This window comes from Passer domesticus, chromosome 7, assembly GCF_036417665.1.
Source record: "Passer domesticus isolate bPasDom1 chromosome 7, bPasDom1.hap1, whole genome shotgun sequence".
In the NCBI taxonomy this organism is placed as follows: Eukaryota; Metazoa; Chordata; class Aves; order Passeriformes; family Passeridae; genus Passer; species Passer domesticus.
This window is the reverse complement of record NC_087480.1, coordinates 53,886,017-53,902,703: the sequence shown is the minus strand read 5'-3', so window position 1 is coordinate 53,902,703 and position 16,687 is coordinate 53,886,017. Positions and strand designations below refer to the sequence as shown.

At 50.4% G+C, this 16,687-nt stretch overlaps 3 protein-coding genes across 6 annotated transcripts in view; 1 reads left to right on the top strand and 2 right to left on the bottom strand.

Annotated features, from left to right (window-relative positions):
- Nucleotides 1-77: 77 nt before the first annotated feature.
- LOC135305270 (cytochrome b-c1 complex subunit 6, mitochondrial) lies at nucleotides 78-1,328 on the bottom strand. The gene is made up of 4 exons (XM_064428768.1): nucleotides 1,191-1,328; nucleotides 1,085-1,105; nucleotides 700-861; nucleotides 78-335 (listed from the first exon to the last, which is right to left on the bottom strand). The coding sequence occupies exons 1-4, from the start codon at nucleotides 1,212-1,214 to the stop codon at nucleotides 303-305; spliced, it is 240 nt and encodes a 79-aa protein (XP_064284838.1). The 5' UTR covers nucleotides 1,215-1,328; the 3' UTR covers nucleotides 78-302.
- Nucleotides 1,329-1,378: 50 nt separating this feature from the next.
- LRRC41 (leucine rich repeat containing 41) lies at nucleotides 1,379-9,751 on the top strand. Of its 2 annotated transcripts, XM_064428762.1 has the most exons (10): nucleotides 1,379-1,653; nucleotides 1,739-1,825; nucleotides 2,091-2,161; nucleotides 2,923-4,054; nucleotides 4,461-4,706; nucleotides 5,556-5,720; nucleotides 6,063-6,161; nucleotides 6,624-6,746; nucleotides 7,627-7,702; nucleotides 8,865-9,751. In XM_064428762.1, exons 1-10 carry the CDS (start codon nucleotides 1,527-1,529, stop codon nucleotides 9,097-9,099), a joined length of 2,361 nt encoding a protein of 786 aa, XP_064284832.1. In that variant the 5' UTR covers nucleotides 1,379-1,526; the 3' UTR covers nucleotides 9,100-9,751. The 2 variants fall into 2 exon arrangements, 1 of the variants encoding a protein (XP_064284832.1); XR_010366491.1 differs by lacking the exons at nucleotides 6,624-6,746; nucleotides 7,627-7,702; nucleotides 8,865-9,751 and having other exon boundaries at nucleotides 5,556-5,970.
- RAD54L (RAD54 like) overlaps nucleotides 9,750-16,687 on the bottom strand; it is a 48,765-nt gene continuing 41,827 nt past the window's right edge. For all 3 annotated transcript variants that reach the window (XM_064428763.1, XM_064428764.1, XM_064428765.1), the window contains 8 exons: nucleotides 15,033-15,107; nucleotides 14,518-14,648; nucleotides 14,306-14,416; nucleotides 14,040-14,163; nucleotides 13,647-13,725; nucleotides 13,362-13,541; nucleotides 11,778-11,941; nucleotides 9,750-10,646 (listed from right to left, as the gene is read on the bottom strand). In XM_064428763.1, coding sequence (XP_064284833.1) covers nucleotides 10,445-10,646; nucleotides 11,778-11,941; nucleotides 13,362-13,541; nucleotides 13,647-13,725; nucleotides 14,040-14,163; nucleotides 14,306-14,416; nucleotides 14,518-14,648; nucleotides 15,033-15,107 — 1,066 coding nt within the window. In that variant the 3' untranslated portion in view covers nucleotides 9,750-10,444. The remainder of the gene's footprint in view (nucleotides 10,647-11,777; nucleotides 11,942-13,361; nucleotides 13,542-13,646; nucleotides 13,726-14,039; nucleotides 14,164-14,305; nucleotides 14,417-14,517; nucleotides 14,649-15,032; nucleotides 15,108-16,687) is intronic.

Below are 16,687 nucleotides of genomic sequence, written 5' to 3'. Positions count from 1 at the left end.
ACTGAGCTCTGACACACACTGATTTCACCTTAACCCAGCACAAAAAGCACGAGAACCAGCAAATAAACACAGAGCACTTCCACAGGAACTCTCAACATTTAATATTGAAAATTACAGAACATCAACACGTTGGTTTGTTTTTTTGCACAGCTGCACATCTTCCAGGAGCACAGAGGCAGTGGCAGGCTGCCAGGAAGCCGTTTCGTTCATGCTCAGCACAGAGGATGGACTGCAGGAAGCAGAACTGTGACCCAGGAACCGCTGGCACTGGCTGGAAGCAGATGGGATAACCATGCCCCCCTTCACTTCAGCTTACTGAAAAGCTTGTGAGCAACCTGGAAAGAAAGAGAGCCCTCAATAACTCATGGTTTAGGGACAGAAATCAGCAAGGTGCTGCCTATTGGTTTTCTGGGCCAACAATGCACACAGCTCCACAGCCCTGGCTTTTGTTCTGCAAAAAGTCATTCAATAAAGCTATTGAGATGCCTTACAAAGCTTCAGCTCAGGTTCAAAAGGTTTAACTTTAAAATGGCAAGTACAATACAGAAATAGCTAAGTGCCATTTGCAGGGCACAAACACTGGGTTTGAGTTATTTGATTGTTTAGCACGTACCGAATCCCAGCTAGATCTGTTGTAACAAGGAGGAATCTAAACAAGAAAGAGGGACTGAAGGCAGCGCTGCTCAGAGCCGCACTTACACAGTGGTCCCTGGCGTGCAGGAAGTCGAAGAGCTCCTCGGTGCACTGCTCCTCAGTCTGGGAGCGGGAGGACACCCGCTCGTTACACTGCTCCAGCCGCTCCCGCGCCTTCACGCACTTCTCCATCTGCTCGCACTGCTCCCGCAGCGTGGTCAGCGGGTCCTGCGGGCACGGCGCTGCGGTCAGCACAGGCACAGCCCCGCACGCCGCTGCCCCCGAGCCCCTTCCACAGAGCCCCGCACGCAGACCGCGGCCCGGCCCCCCCGGGGCGCTCAGGACCGCGGGCACGGCGCGGCCCCGCCCGAGCCCCCCGGGCCTGTGCGCTGACGGCCCCGGGCAGCCGCCGCCGGCAGCTGCGGGTCCCCGCCGCGCCTCCCCGTCTTACCACGAGCTCTTCCTCTTCCTCCTGCGGAAAGACAAGAGAGCAGAGCGTCAGGGCCCGCCCGGCGCTGCGGGCTGGCCGCGCGGGCCCCGCGCCGCGCCGCGCTCACCTCGGGCTCGCCGCGCTGCCCCATGGCTCCGCCGCGCAGAAGGACTCGCCAGGGTCACCCGCCGGAAGCGCCCCTGCCCGCGCCCGAAGCGGAAGCGCTCCCTCCGCAGGGCGGTGCTTCGGTCCGGGCGCGGCCCTTCCAAACATGGCAGCCGGCAGCGGCCGCGAGTGTGGCGGCGCCAATACGGCCATAGCTGCGCTCCCGCCTTTCCTCTCTCTCTTTCCTTTGTGTCTCGGCCTCGGATGCGGCGCGGTCGGGCTGCTGCCGCCGCTCTGTCCGCCCCGCTGCTCGGCCCGACCTCCCCAACATGGCCGCGCGCTGTAGCCGCTTCCCAAGATGGCGGCGCGGGGCGGGCGGCCGGGGCCCGAGGCGGTGATGGCGGCCGAGCGGCCGCGCAGCCTGTTCGCGCTGAGCGCGGCCGCCGTGAGCCGCAGCATGGCCGCCCTGGAGCGCGACGTCTGGGGTAAGGCGCGGGCGGCGCGGGGCGGCGGGGCGCGGGGCCCGGGCCCGCCCGCACCCTGCCGCCTTCTCCTTCTGGCTCTCCGCAGCGCTGCCCGGGCACCTCCTGCGGGGGCTCCTGCCGCTCCTCACCATCTTCCACCTCGAGCGGGCCGAGGACGCCGCGCGCAGAGCAGGTGACAGCGGCGGGGACGAACCCGCGGGGACACCCGCGGGCGGGAGGGACGGGCCCTGAAACTGCTGGGGCGAGAGACGGGCGGCATGGCCCCGCTCCGGCCCGCGGCACTGCGACCCTCGGCCGGGGAGGGGAACCCCGGCCCACGGGGGTCCCAGGGACACCGGCTGTACCCCACACCCGGGCGGGCCCCGGCATCCCCTCGAGCTCCGGAGCAGACACGGGGAGAGGGGTGCAAGCGCCCGGTTGATGATTCTTCCCCCCAGGCCTCTCGACACAGCCCATCTGGCGCAAGCTGTGGGACGATGTGATGAAAACCAGGCCGCCCAACTCGGAGGTGAGGAAACGCTCTGGTGGGAGAAGGGGCTCGACACAGGAGCTCTGTTTCTGCTGTTTTCCTTGAGGTTTTCGTTCTGGCTGCCTCCAGTCAATTCCTGGCACGTGTTTATAAGCGTTCATAGAGCTCCGGACCAAGGTGTGACCCTGGTGATACAAACATTTGGGAAATGGGATTTATAAGGGAAGCATAGTGCACAGCCACACCCTTCATCTCCCAACACGGAGTTTGCCAAAAGAGCAAATCTTTCTCTTCAGAGATTCTCACTGAAACAGGATAAAAACAGTATCTTCTATCATGTTTACACCTACACTGGCAAATAATGTGCTGATGTTTTAGAAAGCATGAGAAAAACAGAGAAGACACTGAGTTTGGAGAATGGTTTTATGTAGAAAAACTGAAGCAGCTTCATTTTTTCATCATTGTAGAAGAATCATTAACAAACAACTTAATGACAGCCAGTAAATAGATGCTGGAAGAAAATTGCTGGTGACGTGGTTTTTAATAGGCAAAAAAAATGGTCCAGCTCCAAACGAGTGAGTGTTTAAATTAGGCCAGGAGGATGAAGAGAGCAATAGGATTCACTCAGGTTTTCAAGGAGTGCACTGAGGAAGGATGCTGAGAACTAGAGAAGTGGTCTCAGTGGAGCTAGCAGGAGGGGTTTTTTTGGACACCAGGTTAGACAGCAATAATTTAACTTAAAAAGAACAAGAAAAATGGATGCTGACTTTTTGTTCCTACGCCCTGTTGTTCAATTGCAGAGCATAACATGCTGGAGGAAGAAGTTCCTTGAAACATTCTTCTCCAATGTCCTCCACGGTGTCTTGGACGTGTCCTCTGACTGGCGCCTCCACGACCGTCACTTTTCGCCGCTGCTGCACAGCTCCCCGCACGTTTCCCAGCTCACCCTCTGCAACATGCTCCAGGGGGCCGTGGAGCTCACTGCTGAGCACAACCACAAGGTGCTGGAAAACCTGGCTGGCTCCCTGCGGGTCCTGAAGTTCCAGCACCTCCTCTCCTGCGACCAGTCCGTCAGGCGCTCGCTGGTTTTGCTCCTTCACCGGCTGATCCACCACGGCTCTGTCAGCCAGGTGTCCATGTGCTCCTGGCCTGTTCCCGACACGGTTCTTCTCGTTCTCATCCTGACCATGAGCGCTGGGTTTTGGCGCTCAGGAAATGCCTTTGCCTATCATGGCAGCCCGTGTGGCCTTTGCAGAGAGGAGGACAAAGCCCAAAGCCAGGAGTCAGCACAGGGAGGAGCAGAGAGGGGCTGTAATGCTGAGCCGGAGGGGAGCGGTGCTGAGAACCAGAAGAGATCCCCAAAAGAGGCTGATGCTTGCATGGCCTCTGTCCTCTCTGGCCCCAGAAGTCCTCCCCTACGAAACCCAGCATGTGAAGAGACAAGCAGGGAGATGCCCTGTGGCCACACCAGCATTCAGGGGGATTCTTCCCCTTGTTCCAGCTCAGAGCAGCTGTCCTGTCACCCCATTCCTCGAAAGACACGCAGATGGCAGAAACCTGCAGTGGGGAGGAAACGTCGCTGCCTCAGACGGAGCAGGGGACACCATGCTGACCCAGAAGACCTCTATGATTTTGTTTTTACTGTTGCTAGAGAGGATAATTCAGGGTTACTGGAAAAAAACAGGACCACAGAGGGAGAGAACACTGAGAACTGGACTAGTTCCTCCACAGGATCTCCGTGCACTGGCCATGCTGGCTGTAAGAAAAGGGGAGGAGCTGCTGGAACCCTTTCTCTGAAAGCTGCTCACCGCTTCCGAAGTGTCTCCACGCTGGAATTGTTCTCCATTCCTTTGACTGGGGAGACGTGTCGGACTCTGAGTAACCTGCTGAGCTCCTGGGTGTCTTTAGAAAACCTGGTTCTGTCCTACAATGGTCAGTGATGTGAATGGGACACTTCCTTCTAGCCCTGCTCTAATGGTCTGGCTTACTGCTCAGGTTTACCCTGCGTTAGTTTTCACAGGAGGGGGCATTGTAGGAGTATTGGTGGCCCATTTTGAGCAAGGCGTTAGGTGCGATGTTTAAGGAGTGTGAGGACTTAAGGGAATGGGATCCCTCTGTCCCAGAGCAGCCCCTGGCTTTGTGCTTAAACACCCTTCAGAGAGGGCAAAGGGATGAGCCAGATGTGCATCTCCCCTGCACAGAGCGTAGCTTAAAGATGCATGGATAAAATGGTCTGTGAGTTCAGCCTTTGACTCGGGCTGCCATTGCTGCAGCTCCAGCTCTGCGTGTCAGTGCCTGCACACACAGCTGACACTTTTCTGTACAAATGCCGTTCCAGGCCTGAATGCCAACATCTCCTGCATCCTCTCTGGGCTCCGGGCCCTGTCCCGCCACCCAGAGTGCCGCTTCCGCGTGCTCCGCGTGAGCGACGTGTTCTCCCACATGCCTTGCATGGAGCTGGTCTGCTGCATCCTGGGCGCCCTTCCCCAGCTCCACACGCTCTCCGTCAGCTTCGACCTCAAAAACCAGCTGGAGGGCAGCAGGCCAGAGGCCAGTCCACGCTGCAGCGAGGCAGAAATCCCAGGTAGGAATCATCATTCTGAGTGATGGCCAGGACTTGGCAGGCAGGTAGAGCTGTAAAGGCTTGGCACAGGCTTCACTCAACACTGTCGTGGTGGTTTGTTTTTAGGCAATCATAGCTTTACCTTTCTGATTTAGTTGTTGCAGTTTGTCCTTTCCAGTCTAAGGTGTTCTGTGGAGCCGGAATCTTGGAGAAAATGTTTTATTGCTGTATTCCAGCATGCTGCAATATCAGCTTTGTGCAGGGCCAGTCACAACCTGCTATCTGTGACTGTCCATGGGGATCCTCTCCCACCAGATCTGTAAATTGACTGGGAGCTTCCACTTTGTCTATTCCATTGACTGTGTGTAAGATCAGACACACCCTTAAGCTGAGGGAAAGCATCCTTTCATCATCACAGTACCACAGGAGATGGCAAAGCACTGCCCAAGCCTTTGGATTACAGCCTAGGAGCTACAGTAGTGGGTGCTCAGCTCAGAGGTCTCCTATCACCCTTATTAGCCCTTGAATTGCCAGAAAAGCAGTGAGCAAAGCCTGAGTGAGTTTGGAGTGGGGTCAGGAAAGATCTGGGAAGACACTGACTGGCTTGTGCCTTAAAGGGTGACCTTTTCTCAGGCATTGGTGAGCACAGTAGAAATTGGTGGCCCTGTGGTCTGGCAGGAATCCTGGAGAGAGCTGTAAGTAATTATGTACCCCAGGTCTGAGCTGCCAGAGCTCCTCAGGGCAGGGCATGGTGCATAGGCAGTTTCTACCAACCTAAAGGATGGTGGTGTTGGGCGTACAGGCTTCCTGCTTGCTGTAGCTACACTAAAGACTCCAGATCAAACTTCTTCATTGTTTTTCTTCCCTTAGAAAGCTGCCTGGAGGTGCTGGAGATCCGATTCCCCAGGGAACCTCTGCACACTGCGTTCCTGCTGCCGGTGCTCAAGGCGTCCAAGTCCCTCCAGCAGCTGTCCCTTGACAGTGCCACACTGCCCTGCCCCCAGGAGCTCGGGCTCCTTTTGCAGGTGCTCAAAGGTACTCTGCTAACTGATAGGCAGCATCACTGGGGCACACACACTGTAGCTTCTGTGCTGTGGCCTTCCATCCTCTAGCATGAAGCCAGCTTAGGTGGGTCCATCTCTGCAGTGTGGACATCCTTGAAGTCTCCTCAGAAAAGGAAATGGGTGTCAGCAGTCCCACATGCTGTGTTATGTGGATGATCCTGCACAGCACAATGGTTCCTTTTTAATTATCCACAATCCAGCACAAACTACCCACAGTCTAAGTCAGTTTCTGGGTGTTAGCTGGTAGCTGGGTCAGGGTCTTTTTATCCCAAGGATGTGCAGTGCTTTATCTGAGAACTTGTTTTGCTTTTAGAGTATACTCCAAATCTGAAGAAACTGAGCTTTCATGATGTGAACCTGGCTGAGCACCAGAAAGAAGTTCTGCTTCTGCTTCAGGATCCTGGCCTACAAGGTACAGCCAGCTCCTGGATGCTGTTGCTTGGAAAGGTGCTGCAGGTGGCTGCTTTTGGCTGGCTGGCATTTAAGAGGGGATCTTTGGATGTGTAAGATTTAGCCAAATGTCACAGACATTTAGAGCAGATCTGCAGGTGTTGTCAGAGTGGGAACATGCTTGTCTTTGTGCCAGTGGAGCAGAGGAGCTGCTGGCAAATCCTGCAGGGAAGTATCTGCAGTCTCAGCTATAAAACCTGCAGAGCACATCAGCCTTTAAATGGGTGAGCTGGCAGAGCCACTTGCCTGGGTGTGATCTCTGCTCTCCTCCTGACACAGCAGAAGTGCTGTTACATGCAATCCACTGCTGGGGGAGCTTTGTTCTTGCATGTGGTTTAGGGGCTGGAGCTGTCTGCAGAATGCAGTTATGGAATACTGAAGTGCAGGGAGTACTCATACATACTGTAAATCCATTTCTTCATAGAAATCACCTTTTCCTTCTGCCGGCTGTTTGAAAGCTCTCCTGCTGAGTTTTTGTCAGAAATAATCAATGCAGTGAAAAGAAATTCATCACTCAAGAGCCTCAAGCTGCCTGGGAACCGCCTTGGTGCGTATGCTGTGCGTGGCTGAGGGGCCCTGGAGCAGCTCTCTGGAGGGAACTCGGGGGCTGCAGTCAGCACCACGAGCTGCTGACTGCAGTGCTGAACTTACCCTAGGCAGGCACAGTGGGATTGAGTTCACAAAGTAAGGAGCACTGGATCCATTTTAAAAGGCAGGATTTCAGTTGCATTCAGCAGTGTACCAAGGTACTGTGCAGGAATTATGGCTGCTTTTCTCTGCAGCAAATGCAAGTTCCAGCAGATCTCCAGATTTGACTGAACACTGGTCTGTCTCAGACTTTAACAGGAACAGATCCAGTATCAGATGCACTGCCTCTGATTCAGAGGCACAGATTTTGCCCAAGTTTGGGCAGTTTGTGTCTCAAAGCTGTTGGCAGCCACTGGAGAGATGAGAACAAGTAAAGGAGGATTTGTGTCAAAGAAGTGAAGAGGAATTTCTGGAAGCGATAGGCTTTTTGAATCACAGGCCAAGTAGAAATGTTTTAGAAATTAATTGCAGATAAATCCAGAATATTGCTTTCTGTTATTTTAACAAAGTAAAACAGGAAGGCTTGGGATAACCTGAATACACATAACTTCTAAAACAAATAACTGCTGCATCTGGACTTCACAAACAAAACCATGATTTCTCTAGGGACACAAACTACCCTAGCAGCAAATGTTTTCATTGCCTTGAACATTGTGCTCAGGAGGATGAACTCAGTTGATATCACAGAGGGGGACACACTGAGGGTCCAGGGGTGGGCTCTTTGTGTTGCACTCACATGCTTACAGACTCATTTTCTGCACTCTTATCCCAGCCCTATAGCAATTTAAATTTTAAGACCATTTCTGATTTTCATCTAACAGTGCATTTCTCCCTTTCAGGGAATGACAGGCTAGTTGCCCTTGCAGATATTTTCTCTGAAGATTCCTCCTCTTCTCTCTGCCAGCTGGATGTCAGGTATTCTGCTGCTCTAAACATGGAATTCCTTGTTTTGGGAGGGAGAGCTGAACTGGGCTCTGACAGCAGGAAAACCTAAGCATGGCTTTGTTCCTTGAGGGAATGTGTGCCCAAGAAAAGCTCAGAGAATGCTGCAATGGGCACATACACCCTCAGGGACCTCCAGGATCTTGGAGACATTTCACCTTTAGAAGGAATCAAGCTCCATCTTTAAAGCAGCTTTGGTTTGCTGCTCCCCTGGGAGCCTCCTGCCAGCCCTCCCTGAGCTGAAGATTGGGACTAACATCCCTATGTGCATTCTTGGGCATCAATGTGAACAGCTCTGTTCCCACTGCCTGTTCCCTTCATAGCAAGGGAATGCTGTCACTGTTCCTGGCACATCCTGAGAATGCCTCTGCTTTCCTTTCCTCAGCATTGGTCTTCAGTCAGAACTGCTGCCCTCTTCTTGACCCTGAATGGCCTTACAGATAGGCAGCAACCTTCATGAAGCACATGGGGGTGGCATTTCTGCAAAACTAACACCTGCCTTGCTTGATTCTGCCCCCACTTCTTTACATCCTCGTGGCTCAGGCTGCTCAGAGTACATAGGCCTGACAATTTATTCAACCATGGCCACACTCCTTCAGCAGGCTTGGAGCCCGATTGTTACTGTGCCCCTAACAAGGTTTAAATCCAGCATGCAACTTGATATTTATTTACACATCTCTACATGGGAATTGACCTTTTAATCTCCTAGAAATAACAGGATCTGACACATGCCCTTCAGATGTTCTCAGCAGGAAGAGATAAATGTTCACTTACTGCTGAGTCTTGCACTGGGACCTGTAGGTTGGGCCAGGTCCCTTGGTCCAGAGTTGACAGCTGTAACATTTTAAGGCACAGCTAGGTCTACTTAAGTCAGTAGCAAGAGGTCTGGATAATGAGTTTAACTTGGTAGTTATTACCACCTTGGTTTAAAAAGGTTTCCAGCCCTTCATACTCAGTTTTGGTTTTCATGAGAAAGGCTTAGATTTTGTACTGCTGAAAAAAGGTGCACTTGGCCTTGAAACATCCTCAGGTACCTGCACTGGCAGTCACTAGCAGGAACAGTAATTTAAATTGCTTGAATTATAGCCTAGACTCTTCATGTTTATTTTTTTCTTTTTCTTCTTTCTCTGGAAAGCTCAAATTGCATCAAACCCGATGGGCTCCTGGAGTTCACAAAGAAGCTGGAAGGCCACATCCAGCAGAGAGGGGGACAGCTTCCATTCACACACCTCCGCCTCTTCCAGAACTGGCTGGACCAGGATGCAGCGACAGCGCAGGAGGCGCTGCGGCGCCTCAGAGCCCTGTGCAGCGTGGTCAACGACACGTGGGACTCCTCCCAGGCCTTTGCTGACTACATCAGTGTCATGTGAGGGCACAGGAGCAGGAGGAAACCCATCACCTTCTCATTGCACAGCACAGGTGGGGACTTGTTCCCCAGTGCAAGCAGTATGGAGTTGTTCTTTTCACTCTGCTGTTCATCTGAAGACAGGGTGGGACACTGCCATGACACACCAGACCATGTATTTCCAGGTGATCTAACTCTGCCACCTTTCTGAATGTTATAAATGGGACATACACCAAATGAGCTTCTGAACAAAAACAGTTGTTTACATCACTAGGTGTTGTGGCAAATTTCATGTTGTTTCAGCTGATGTCTCACCAAGAACCATCTCCAGTGTGGGAGAGACTCAAAGCCATCAGGTCTAGGCGATTCTGTTTTTGAGGAGAGGTATTGGACAGTATCACCTGACATCCCTTCCAACTTCATTCTGTGGTCTATGAAGTAAGAACTCCTCCCTCCACTAAAGGGAGTAGAAAACAAGCTAACGAAGCCCCCAGGCTTGACCTTTTTCCATTTGGAAAATTGTACTTTACACCAAAAAATTCTTTATGTACCAAGTAGCTTGCTGTTTATTTGCAATCACACTGCCCTTTTCCATTGTCTGTAGTCATTTTACAGAGGTTTTGAATAGTTTGTTATTTTGTAACATTTTTATAATAAAATTATAATTAAGACCCATAATGTACCAAAGTGAATTTTATTACTGTCATGTAATGTGATCTCATTAAAACACTGCTAGATCAGGGGATCCTGCCCATAACAAAGCAAGTGGTTTTAGAAATGGAGTTACTGGAATAGAGCCTGATTTCCTACTGCTTGCATGATCTTCCAGGCCAGATGTTCAACATATGAGCTAAATTTTTTTTTTCCCCTGTACAAAATCCTCTTGTTCCCAAGTAATCAGCAAGGTTCACATTTCACAGCAAAAATGGATCCTGCAAGTTTTGATCAGCAACTGTAAGCCAGAGCTGTCAAAGAAAAAACCCGACTGCACATCAAGTGCTATAAAACTCCTGGCTCAACTTAAACCTGAAGACAAAAATCTGGCTGAGTAGAAGGCACAAATACCAAAGGCAGGAGCACCAGTGCTAAATCTGATCAAGCATGCAAGGTCCCATTACTCCCAGTTCCCAAGGGGCTGTTTGTCAGGCACACAATACAACAGCAAAGAAAAAGCCACAGACTCCTTGCTGCAGCAGACTGAACACTGCCAAGGGCCTTGCAGCCGCTCCAGAGCCACGCTGTTCTGCCATCCCACAGCCACACAACAGTCCAGCACACACAGCTGCCCGCCGCCCCTTTCCTTGAAAGGGATCACAGTGGGGCAGGCTGCCTCTGAGCCTGCCCTTGCCCCCACAGGGGACAGTAACCTGTCAGGGAATCCCTCGCTGCTCCTCGTGGGAGTGATGATGGAAAGCGAAGGTGACAGCAGCGTCCCACGCCGCCTTCAGCACGGAGTCCTGCAGGCCGCGCTTGTCGGCGCAGTGCTGCCACTGGGACAGGTCCGAGGTGCAGTCGGAGCCGTCGGGAGGGGGCCGCACCTGGTGCCCGTTCACACAGCGCCGACACTTGATCCTGCCAAGGCCAGTCAAGGTCAGTGCAAGGCTCCTCTGCTGCGTCTGCCCATGGGCTGATCAGAACTGCAGCCCAGTAACAGCTGGATTAATTCCCCTGGATTTTCAGTTTCTGAATTACTGGTGGTTTCATTTAAACAGATAACTACCTTCTGGTGTTTGTGACAGGTAAGGAGTGACTCACATTTTGAAAACCTGGGGGTTCTGTTGCCAATGGCAGTCCCTCTTCATGTTTAACCATTTGGGAATGGTCCAGCAAGACCCAGAGGAAGTTCAGGAGGAGTTTCTCTTGAAAGGTGTGGGATGTTGCTTAAGGCAGATCTCAAGTGACTGCTGCTAACACCTTGTTAGTATTGCATCAGGACTCCTAAATTCAAAGAGCACACCACGCTCCAAAACTCCATCCTGGCACCCACCACAGCCACCAGGTTGTGCTCAGGCTGTTTTGGAGATGCCCCACTAAGCTGTCACTTAAGGAGACAAAGAGCAGCAGCAGCAGCCAGGTCAGCAAGGGCTGTTACCATGCAGAATGGATACCTACACTGAGCTAAGCCTTGACACAGCTTAAAACTAATCCTCTTCACTTCTTGCCTGAATTAAGAGTCTTAATTTACAGAGTGAAGCATTTTCCCTGCACTCCCTGTCCTCTTTCTGGTGGCTATAATACCACAGGTCTCTGGGCTGGGAGAGAAGGGCAGACAATGAAGAAGAGCATTCTTTTAGTTGCCAGAACAGAACTAAACACTGGCTTCATGAATTCTTAGTCAATGGAGAAGCCCTAAGGGAAGCAGTTCAGCATTTGTTCACCCGGAAGAGAGGAGTAAGGAAGGGCCAAGTTAGGCTCCACCAATCTGAACAGCTCTGATCAGTTTTTCTCTTTTCATTAGCTGCAGTATTTGTCTCCAAAATAGGCAGCTACAAGGTAGTTTGCTTACTTGTCCAGCCAGCACAGCTTTTCTAAATAACAAAAAGGGAGAACAGCAAGGAAGTGCTCATGACTAGGTGGTTAGCAGCTTCAGAAGCAGAAACACTTGAAGCTCGCTCTCTGGACTTCCTCCTGCTGCCTGGGAGACCCCTGAATTACACAACCAAACTTTTGCTATGCCAGCCATGAGTCATTCAGAATACTCACTTGTCATGGGTGTCACTGGTGGTGGTCTCATTCAATGTGAAGAGCTCCTTCAGCTCGCCAAGGGAGAAATGCCTTTCTACATCCTGCTCTTCATCCACCACACAGCTGCTCAGGGCTTTCTTGTGGGTCTGGCGCTGGAATATCTTCTCCTCTATGGTCCCTGTCTGCAGGCAAGCCAGAGATGAAGCACAGTTGGAACACTGGTGTTAAAGGAGCTCTGCATGGGGAAAATGTCACAGATCAAATGGCACTAAGCTGTCAGGACACTCAGTGCCTCATCAGTACAGGTGACAGGCAAGTTTTAGTAGCTGCACTCCAACCACATGTGTTTTGTTGCAGATCTAACCCGACTCTGCTTCTCTTTCCCTGTGGCTGCAGGAGTGGATCCAGTGGAGATAAAGATGAGGAAGAGGGGGAACTGCCATTCATGGCTGAAGCTCACACACTGCACCAGGATGTGCTGACATGAAGGGAAAGGAGCTGAGCAGCTACAGCTGCTCCCTGACAAAAAAAATCCCAACTACAATCTCCCCAAGAAGCAGCAATGAGGTCTAGCCCTGGGTGACACGAGCATCAGCACTATTTTCTGGTTCACCCACACACAGATCAATCACATCCTGCCTGGAGGGAGAGATCTGCTTCTAGAACAGATGTGCAGAAAGCCCAGCATGCTGTATTTTTAAGGCAAAAATCTAAGAGCAAAATGTCTGTTTTGCAAACAAATGTAACACCGAGGAGGGGGCTAATTAGTCATGATTTGCAGACTGATTTCCTATTTCTAAAAGCAAAGGAGCTCCCTGCTTCCAAGTGCAGCAAGGTCAGAGAAGAACTCCATTAAAAAAAAAGATGGGTAAAGAATGTCTGTTTTCTCAAAGTAAAAATAATAATTGACCAAGGAACCTAAGCTTACACAAAAAAATCCCCAAACAAAACAAAAAACCACACACAGAAAAAAACACCCAACAACTTTCCCCCCCAAACCAAAACAAAAAACCCTATAGTCTGAACTAATGAGAGGTGAACAAGGACAGAGGAGACACTTCAAAGCAGCAATCACTAGTGGCACTGCTGGACAAAGTGTTAGAGTAGCCTGAAGAGAGCAGTCTCCTTCACGGTTTTCCTCTACAGAGCAGCTACCCCATCTACTCAGTGGCAGCTCCATCCCAAATGCTGCTGGTAATTCCAGGAATGTATTTGCTGTTTCTAAAGTGCACGTACACCCAACTAAAACAGACTGCAGCCTGACTGAAAACCAGCAACTTCTGCATCAGACACTCCATGAAATTAAAGAAGTCAGATGCCTAAATTACTTCAAAGGAACATCTTATCTGCAAAGCCACAGTTGTTTCTATTTCTCAGAAGCCAGCCACTGCTAGAAACCAAGGGCTGCAGTAATGACCCTCCAGCTAGAACCTTCATGGTTTTCCATGGCAACACATCTAAGGGTAGGAAGCAATTAAGTTCCAATCAATTCTGGTCACCAACACAGAGGAGTTCTTTCCCTTCTGGCCCCAGTCACGGCAGCTGCAGCCTGGGCTGGCACCCAGAGCTCTGTGCTGAGGAGGGGAGAGCAGCTTTCCTCACCGAGAGCAGTCGGTAGATGTAGCACATCTTCTTCTGGCCGTCGCGCCACACGCGAGCCATGGCCTGCTCGTCGTTGGCCGGGTTCCAGTCGGGGTCGAACATCACCAGCCTGTTGGCCCCGATCAGGTTCAGACCACAGCCACCTGCTTTGCTGCTTAACATGAAGATGAACTCAGGGCTCTGCAAAAAGGCAGGCTTGGATCAGACTGCAGCAGCAGCCATGCTTTTACTCCCAGCACTCAGAGCTGGCAGGAGGGCTGCTCACGTCTGGCAGGTTCTACTCACCGAGGGGCTGTTGAAGCGCTCCACGATCTTCGCTCTCTTTTTAATGGACATGGTGCCGTCCAGCCGCACGTACAGATACCTGGAACACACAGCATTTACTACAACCAGACTGCTGCCATCTTCAGAGCATCCTACTTGAAACAGAAAAATCTGCCACCATCAGCCTTGTAACAACAGAATGGGCTTTAGAAATGCTAGCAGAGGGCCACAGATTTTCTGCTGTGACCCCAGGAGACAAAGCACAAGCTACATTGGTTCCAATTCAGGAACACCTGAGCTAAAAGACAGATCACAAGTTCCTGCTGAGAGAAAGTGTAGGATAGCCAGTTCTTTTACAGCATAGGCAACAAGTACAGTCTAGGAGGATTAAAGCAGTAAAACCCAAAGACAAACCTCCTGCTCCGGCAGAGCTTTTCAAATAGATCCAGTGTCTGAGTGTAGTTAGACACTAAAACCACCTTGTCGTTACTGGTGCTTTTGGTAACAGCAAGGATGTAATCCAAAACCAGCATCTTTCCTGGATAAAAAGGAAAGAAAGAAAAAGCTAGAGCAGAATTCCCAAATTCCAGACCCTAAAGGGGCACTTGGTAAGATGCTAAATACAGTCTCATGGTTGCCTGTGTTAGGCAGCTCATCTCTACTGCTGAGGTCCACCATACCTGAAAGCTGGGGCTCCACAGATTTGGTGCTGTAGCCAGAAGGGAACAAGCCCAGGGCTCCCATAAATCCTTCTTCCTCTTCTACACACTTATCATAGATAAGAGCAGGATCTGAAGAATAAACAGAGCTCAGAGACTGTTTAGAGTGAACAAGGGAGACCCAAAAAAACTCCACCAACAGTTCAAAACCCAAACCCATGTGAACAACTCACGATTACAGAGCTTCTTCAAGGATGTGATAGAAGAGAGAGATGAAACACTGATTTTGCCCTCCTTCAGCTCCTCCACTGGCTTGGCTTGCTTCAGGAAGTTCTTGTACAGCTCAGTCTGCAGAGGTGTCAGTCTGAAAACACAACAAGAGCTCTGCAGTCCCAGCCTGCAGTCCAACAAAAGCCCTGCTCCATCTATACAGTGCTCTTTTGAGCTCAGTTTTTCTAGTTACAGCACAGAGAGCCTAGAACTGCCCCAAGGCTGCTGTTAAGAGTATTGCTATCCTCCAGAGCTGGAGGAGAAGCTTGCAGAGACTGCACAGCCCAGAGCTCACCAGCTGGCTGGCAGAACCACCAGTTGTGGGTCATGACACAGGAGGAAAAGCAACATACTGCCAATGGCTACAACATCATTCCCAGAGGGAAACAGTCACCACAAAAACTGAAGGGCTTATTGCAATTTTTCAGTCCTTCCTGTTGCTTCCCTATTTCCCAAACACAGCAGATGCTTTTGGTACCTGCAGCAGACCACCTGTTCAATCTTCACTGGCAGGTATTTGGACAGGATGTCTGAAGTTCTCCGAATTAAACACCTGCAGGGAGAGAAACTAAGATCAGATGCTTGGATGACTCTTGGATCACTTTTACTGATAAAACTCTGTTTTATCACTATGATTCCTCATGTGGTCTACAGACCCACTGATATTCTCTCCAAAGCTCTGTGACAGTCCAACACATGGCAGGGGCCAGACACCCACAATCCACATTGTGTACAGAGCCCCATATAACCCATGGTCTTTGCAAGGCTTCCAATGTGGTTCATGAGATTTGGAGGGATCAGACATGATGCCACCTAAACAGAGAGAGCTCAGCCACAAGAGAAACTCTGCTCTTCCTCAGACCACCAACAGCATTTGCAATTTGAGCTACAACAGACCAGCAGCATGGACAGCAAACAACTACAGGGATCAACCACCACAAACTGTGGGCATAAGCCAAAGTACAGGCAGGCAACTCCTCATTTAGTCCTCAGTAGCCATCCTCACACCCAAGATGGGCTCAGGCCTGGCCCAAGATTCCAGCAAAGGACATATCCTTTGGCCTCTGGAAATGCCCCATGGAGCAGTTTTGCCACACTTCAGAAAAGGTGGAACGGACTAGAAAAAGTGCTGAGCTGAGCAACCAGAGTAAGAGGTGCAGAAACCCAGTTCTGCCAGGAAGCATCAAAAGTATGTTACAAAACCTATAGAAGAAAGACAGCAGGGATATATGACAACCCCCAAATCAGTCAAAGGCTGGTAAATAAAAGAATAATCTGGTCTCCGAACCCATAAGCAGCAGGATGAAAAGTAATAGGCTTAAACTGCAGTAAGGAAGATTTATGTTAGACATAAAGAGCCTTTTCTAACTGCAAAGACGGCGGTGCCCTGGAAAAGGTGTCCTAGGAAAACTGCAAAGGCTTCAGTGCTGAGTGGGGCTTAAGAGATGGTTTAGGTCTTTAGGCCTAACACCTTCTACCTTAGGACAGCAAGACTGATCAGATGCCTTCTCCAGGGCCCTTCCAGCCTTACCTCTAGGATTCCATATGTCTTTGCATCACTGTCCCGTTTGCAATTCCTACCAAATTCAACAGACTCATCTGTTACTGCTTTTGTGCTTTGTCTTCCCTATTTGTGTATCATGGACAAAGACCTCAACAGAGCCAGGCACAGGCATTCCTGAACACATTTTTATATCCATTTTTCATCAACTATAAAAAGAAATAAATGCACCTCAAGAAGGAATAAGCTTTTCTCCTCCCAACCTTTCTTTTTTCTCAGGCTTCTGCAAGCTGATGTGAGTCAAGGTCAGGACTGTCTCTATGGAGTGACTCTCCTTAGTGTGAAATTTAATTTACCATTACTGTGAACTGCAGGATTGTATTTGTGATAGCTACAAAAGATCATATTAAAAAACCAAAACAAACCAAGCAACCAAAAACCACCAAACAAAACCCACAAACAATCAGAAAAAAAACCTGAAGACATCAGCAATGCTGAGAACTCAAAAGTCTTTTCTAGAAAGTTCTTAAAGAGAGCCAAGCAACTGCCAGTAGATATGGATAAACTGGTTGTATTCATGAAAAGAAAACAGGTTTAAAAAAGTACCATAAATCAACCAAAGATAAGACAGC

What these genes read in the sequence shown, in the direction of transcription:
- LOC135305270 (XM_064428768.1), bottom strand. Translation starts at nt 1,214, where the DNA reads ATGGGGCAGCGCGGCGAGCCCGAG. An exon ending in GGCAGCGCGGCGAGCCCGAG is followed by an intron (nt 1,106 to 1,190) that starts GTGAGCGCGGCG and finishes GTCTTTCCGCAG; the next exon opens with GAGGAAGAGGAAGAGCTCGT. An exon ending in TGCACGCCAGGGACCACTGT is followed by an intron (nt 336 to 699) that starts GTAAGTGCGGCT and finishes CTTTCTTTCCAG; the next exon opens with GTTGCTCACAAGCTTTTCAG.
- LRRC41 (XM_064428762.1), top strand. Translation starts at nt 1,527, where the DNA reads ATGGCGGCGCGGGGCGGGCGGCCGGGGCCCGAGGCGGTGATGGCGGCC. An exon ending in GGACGCCGCGCGCAGAGCAG is followed by an intron (nt 1,826 to 2,090) that starts GTGACAGCGGCG and finishes TCTTCCCCCCAG; the next exon opens with GCCTCTCGACACAGCCCATC. An exon ending in CCTTTTGCAGGTGCTCAAAG is followed by an intron (nt 5,721 to 6,062) that starts GTACTCTGCTAA and finishes TTTTGCTTTTAG; the next exon opens with AGTATACTCCAAATCTGAAG.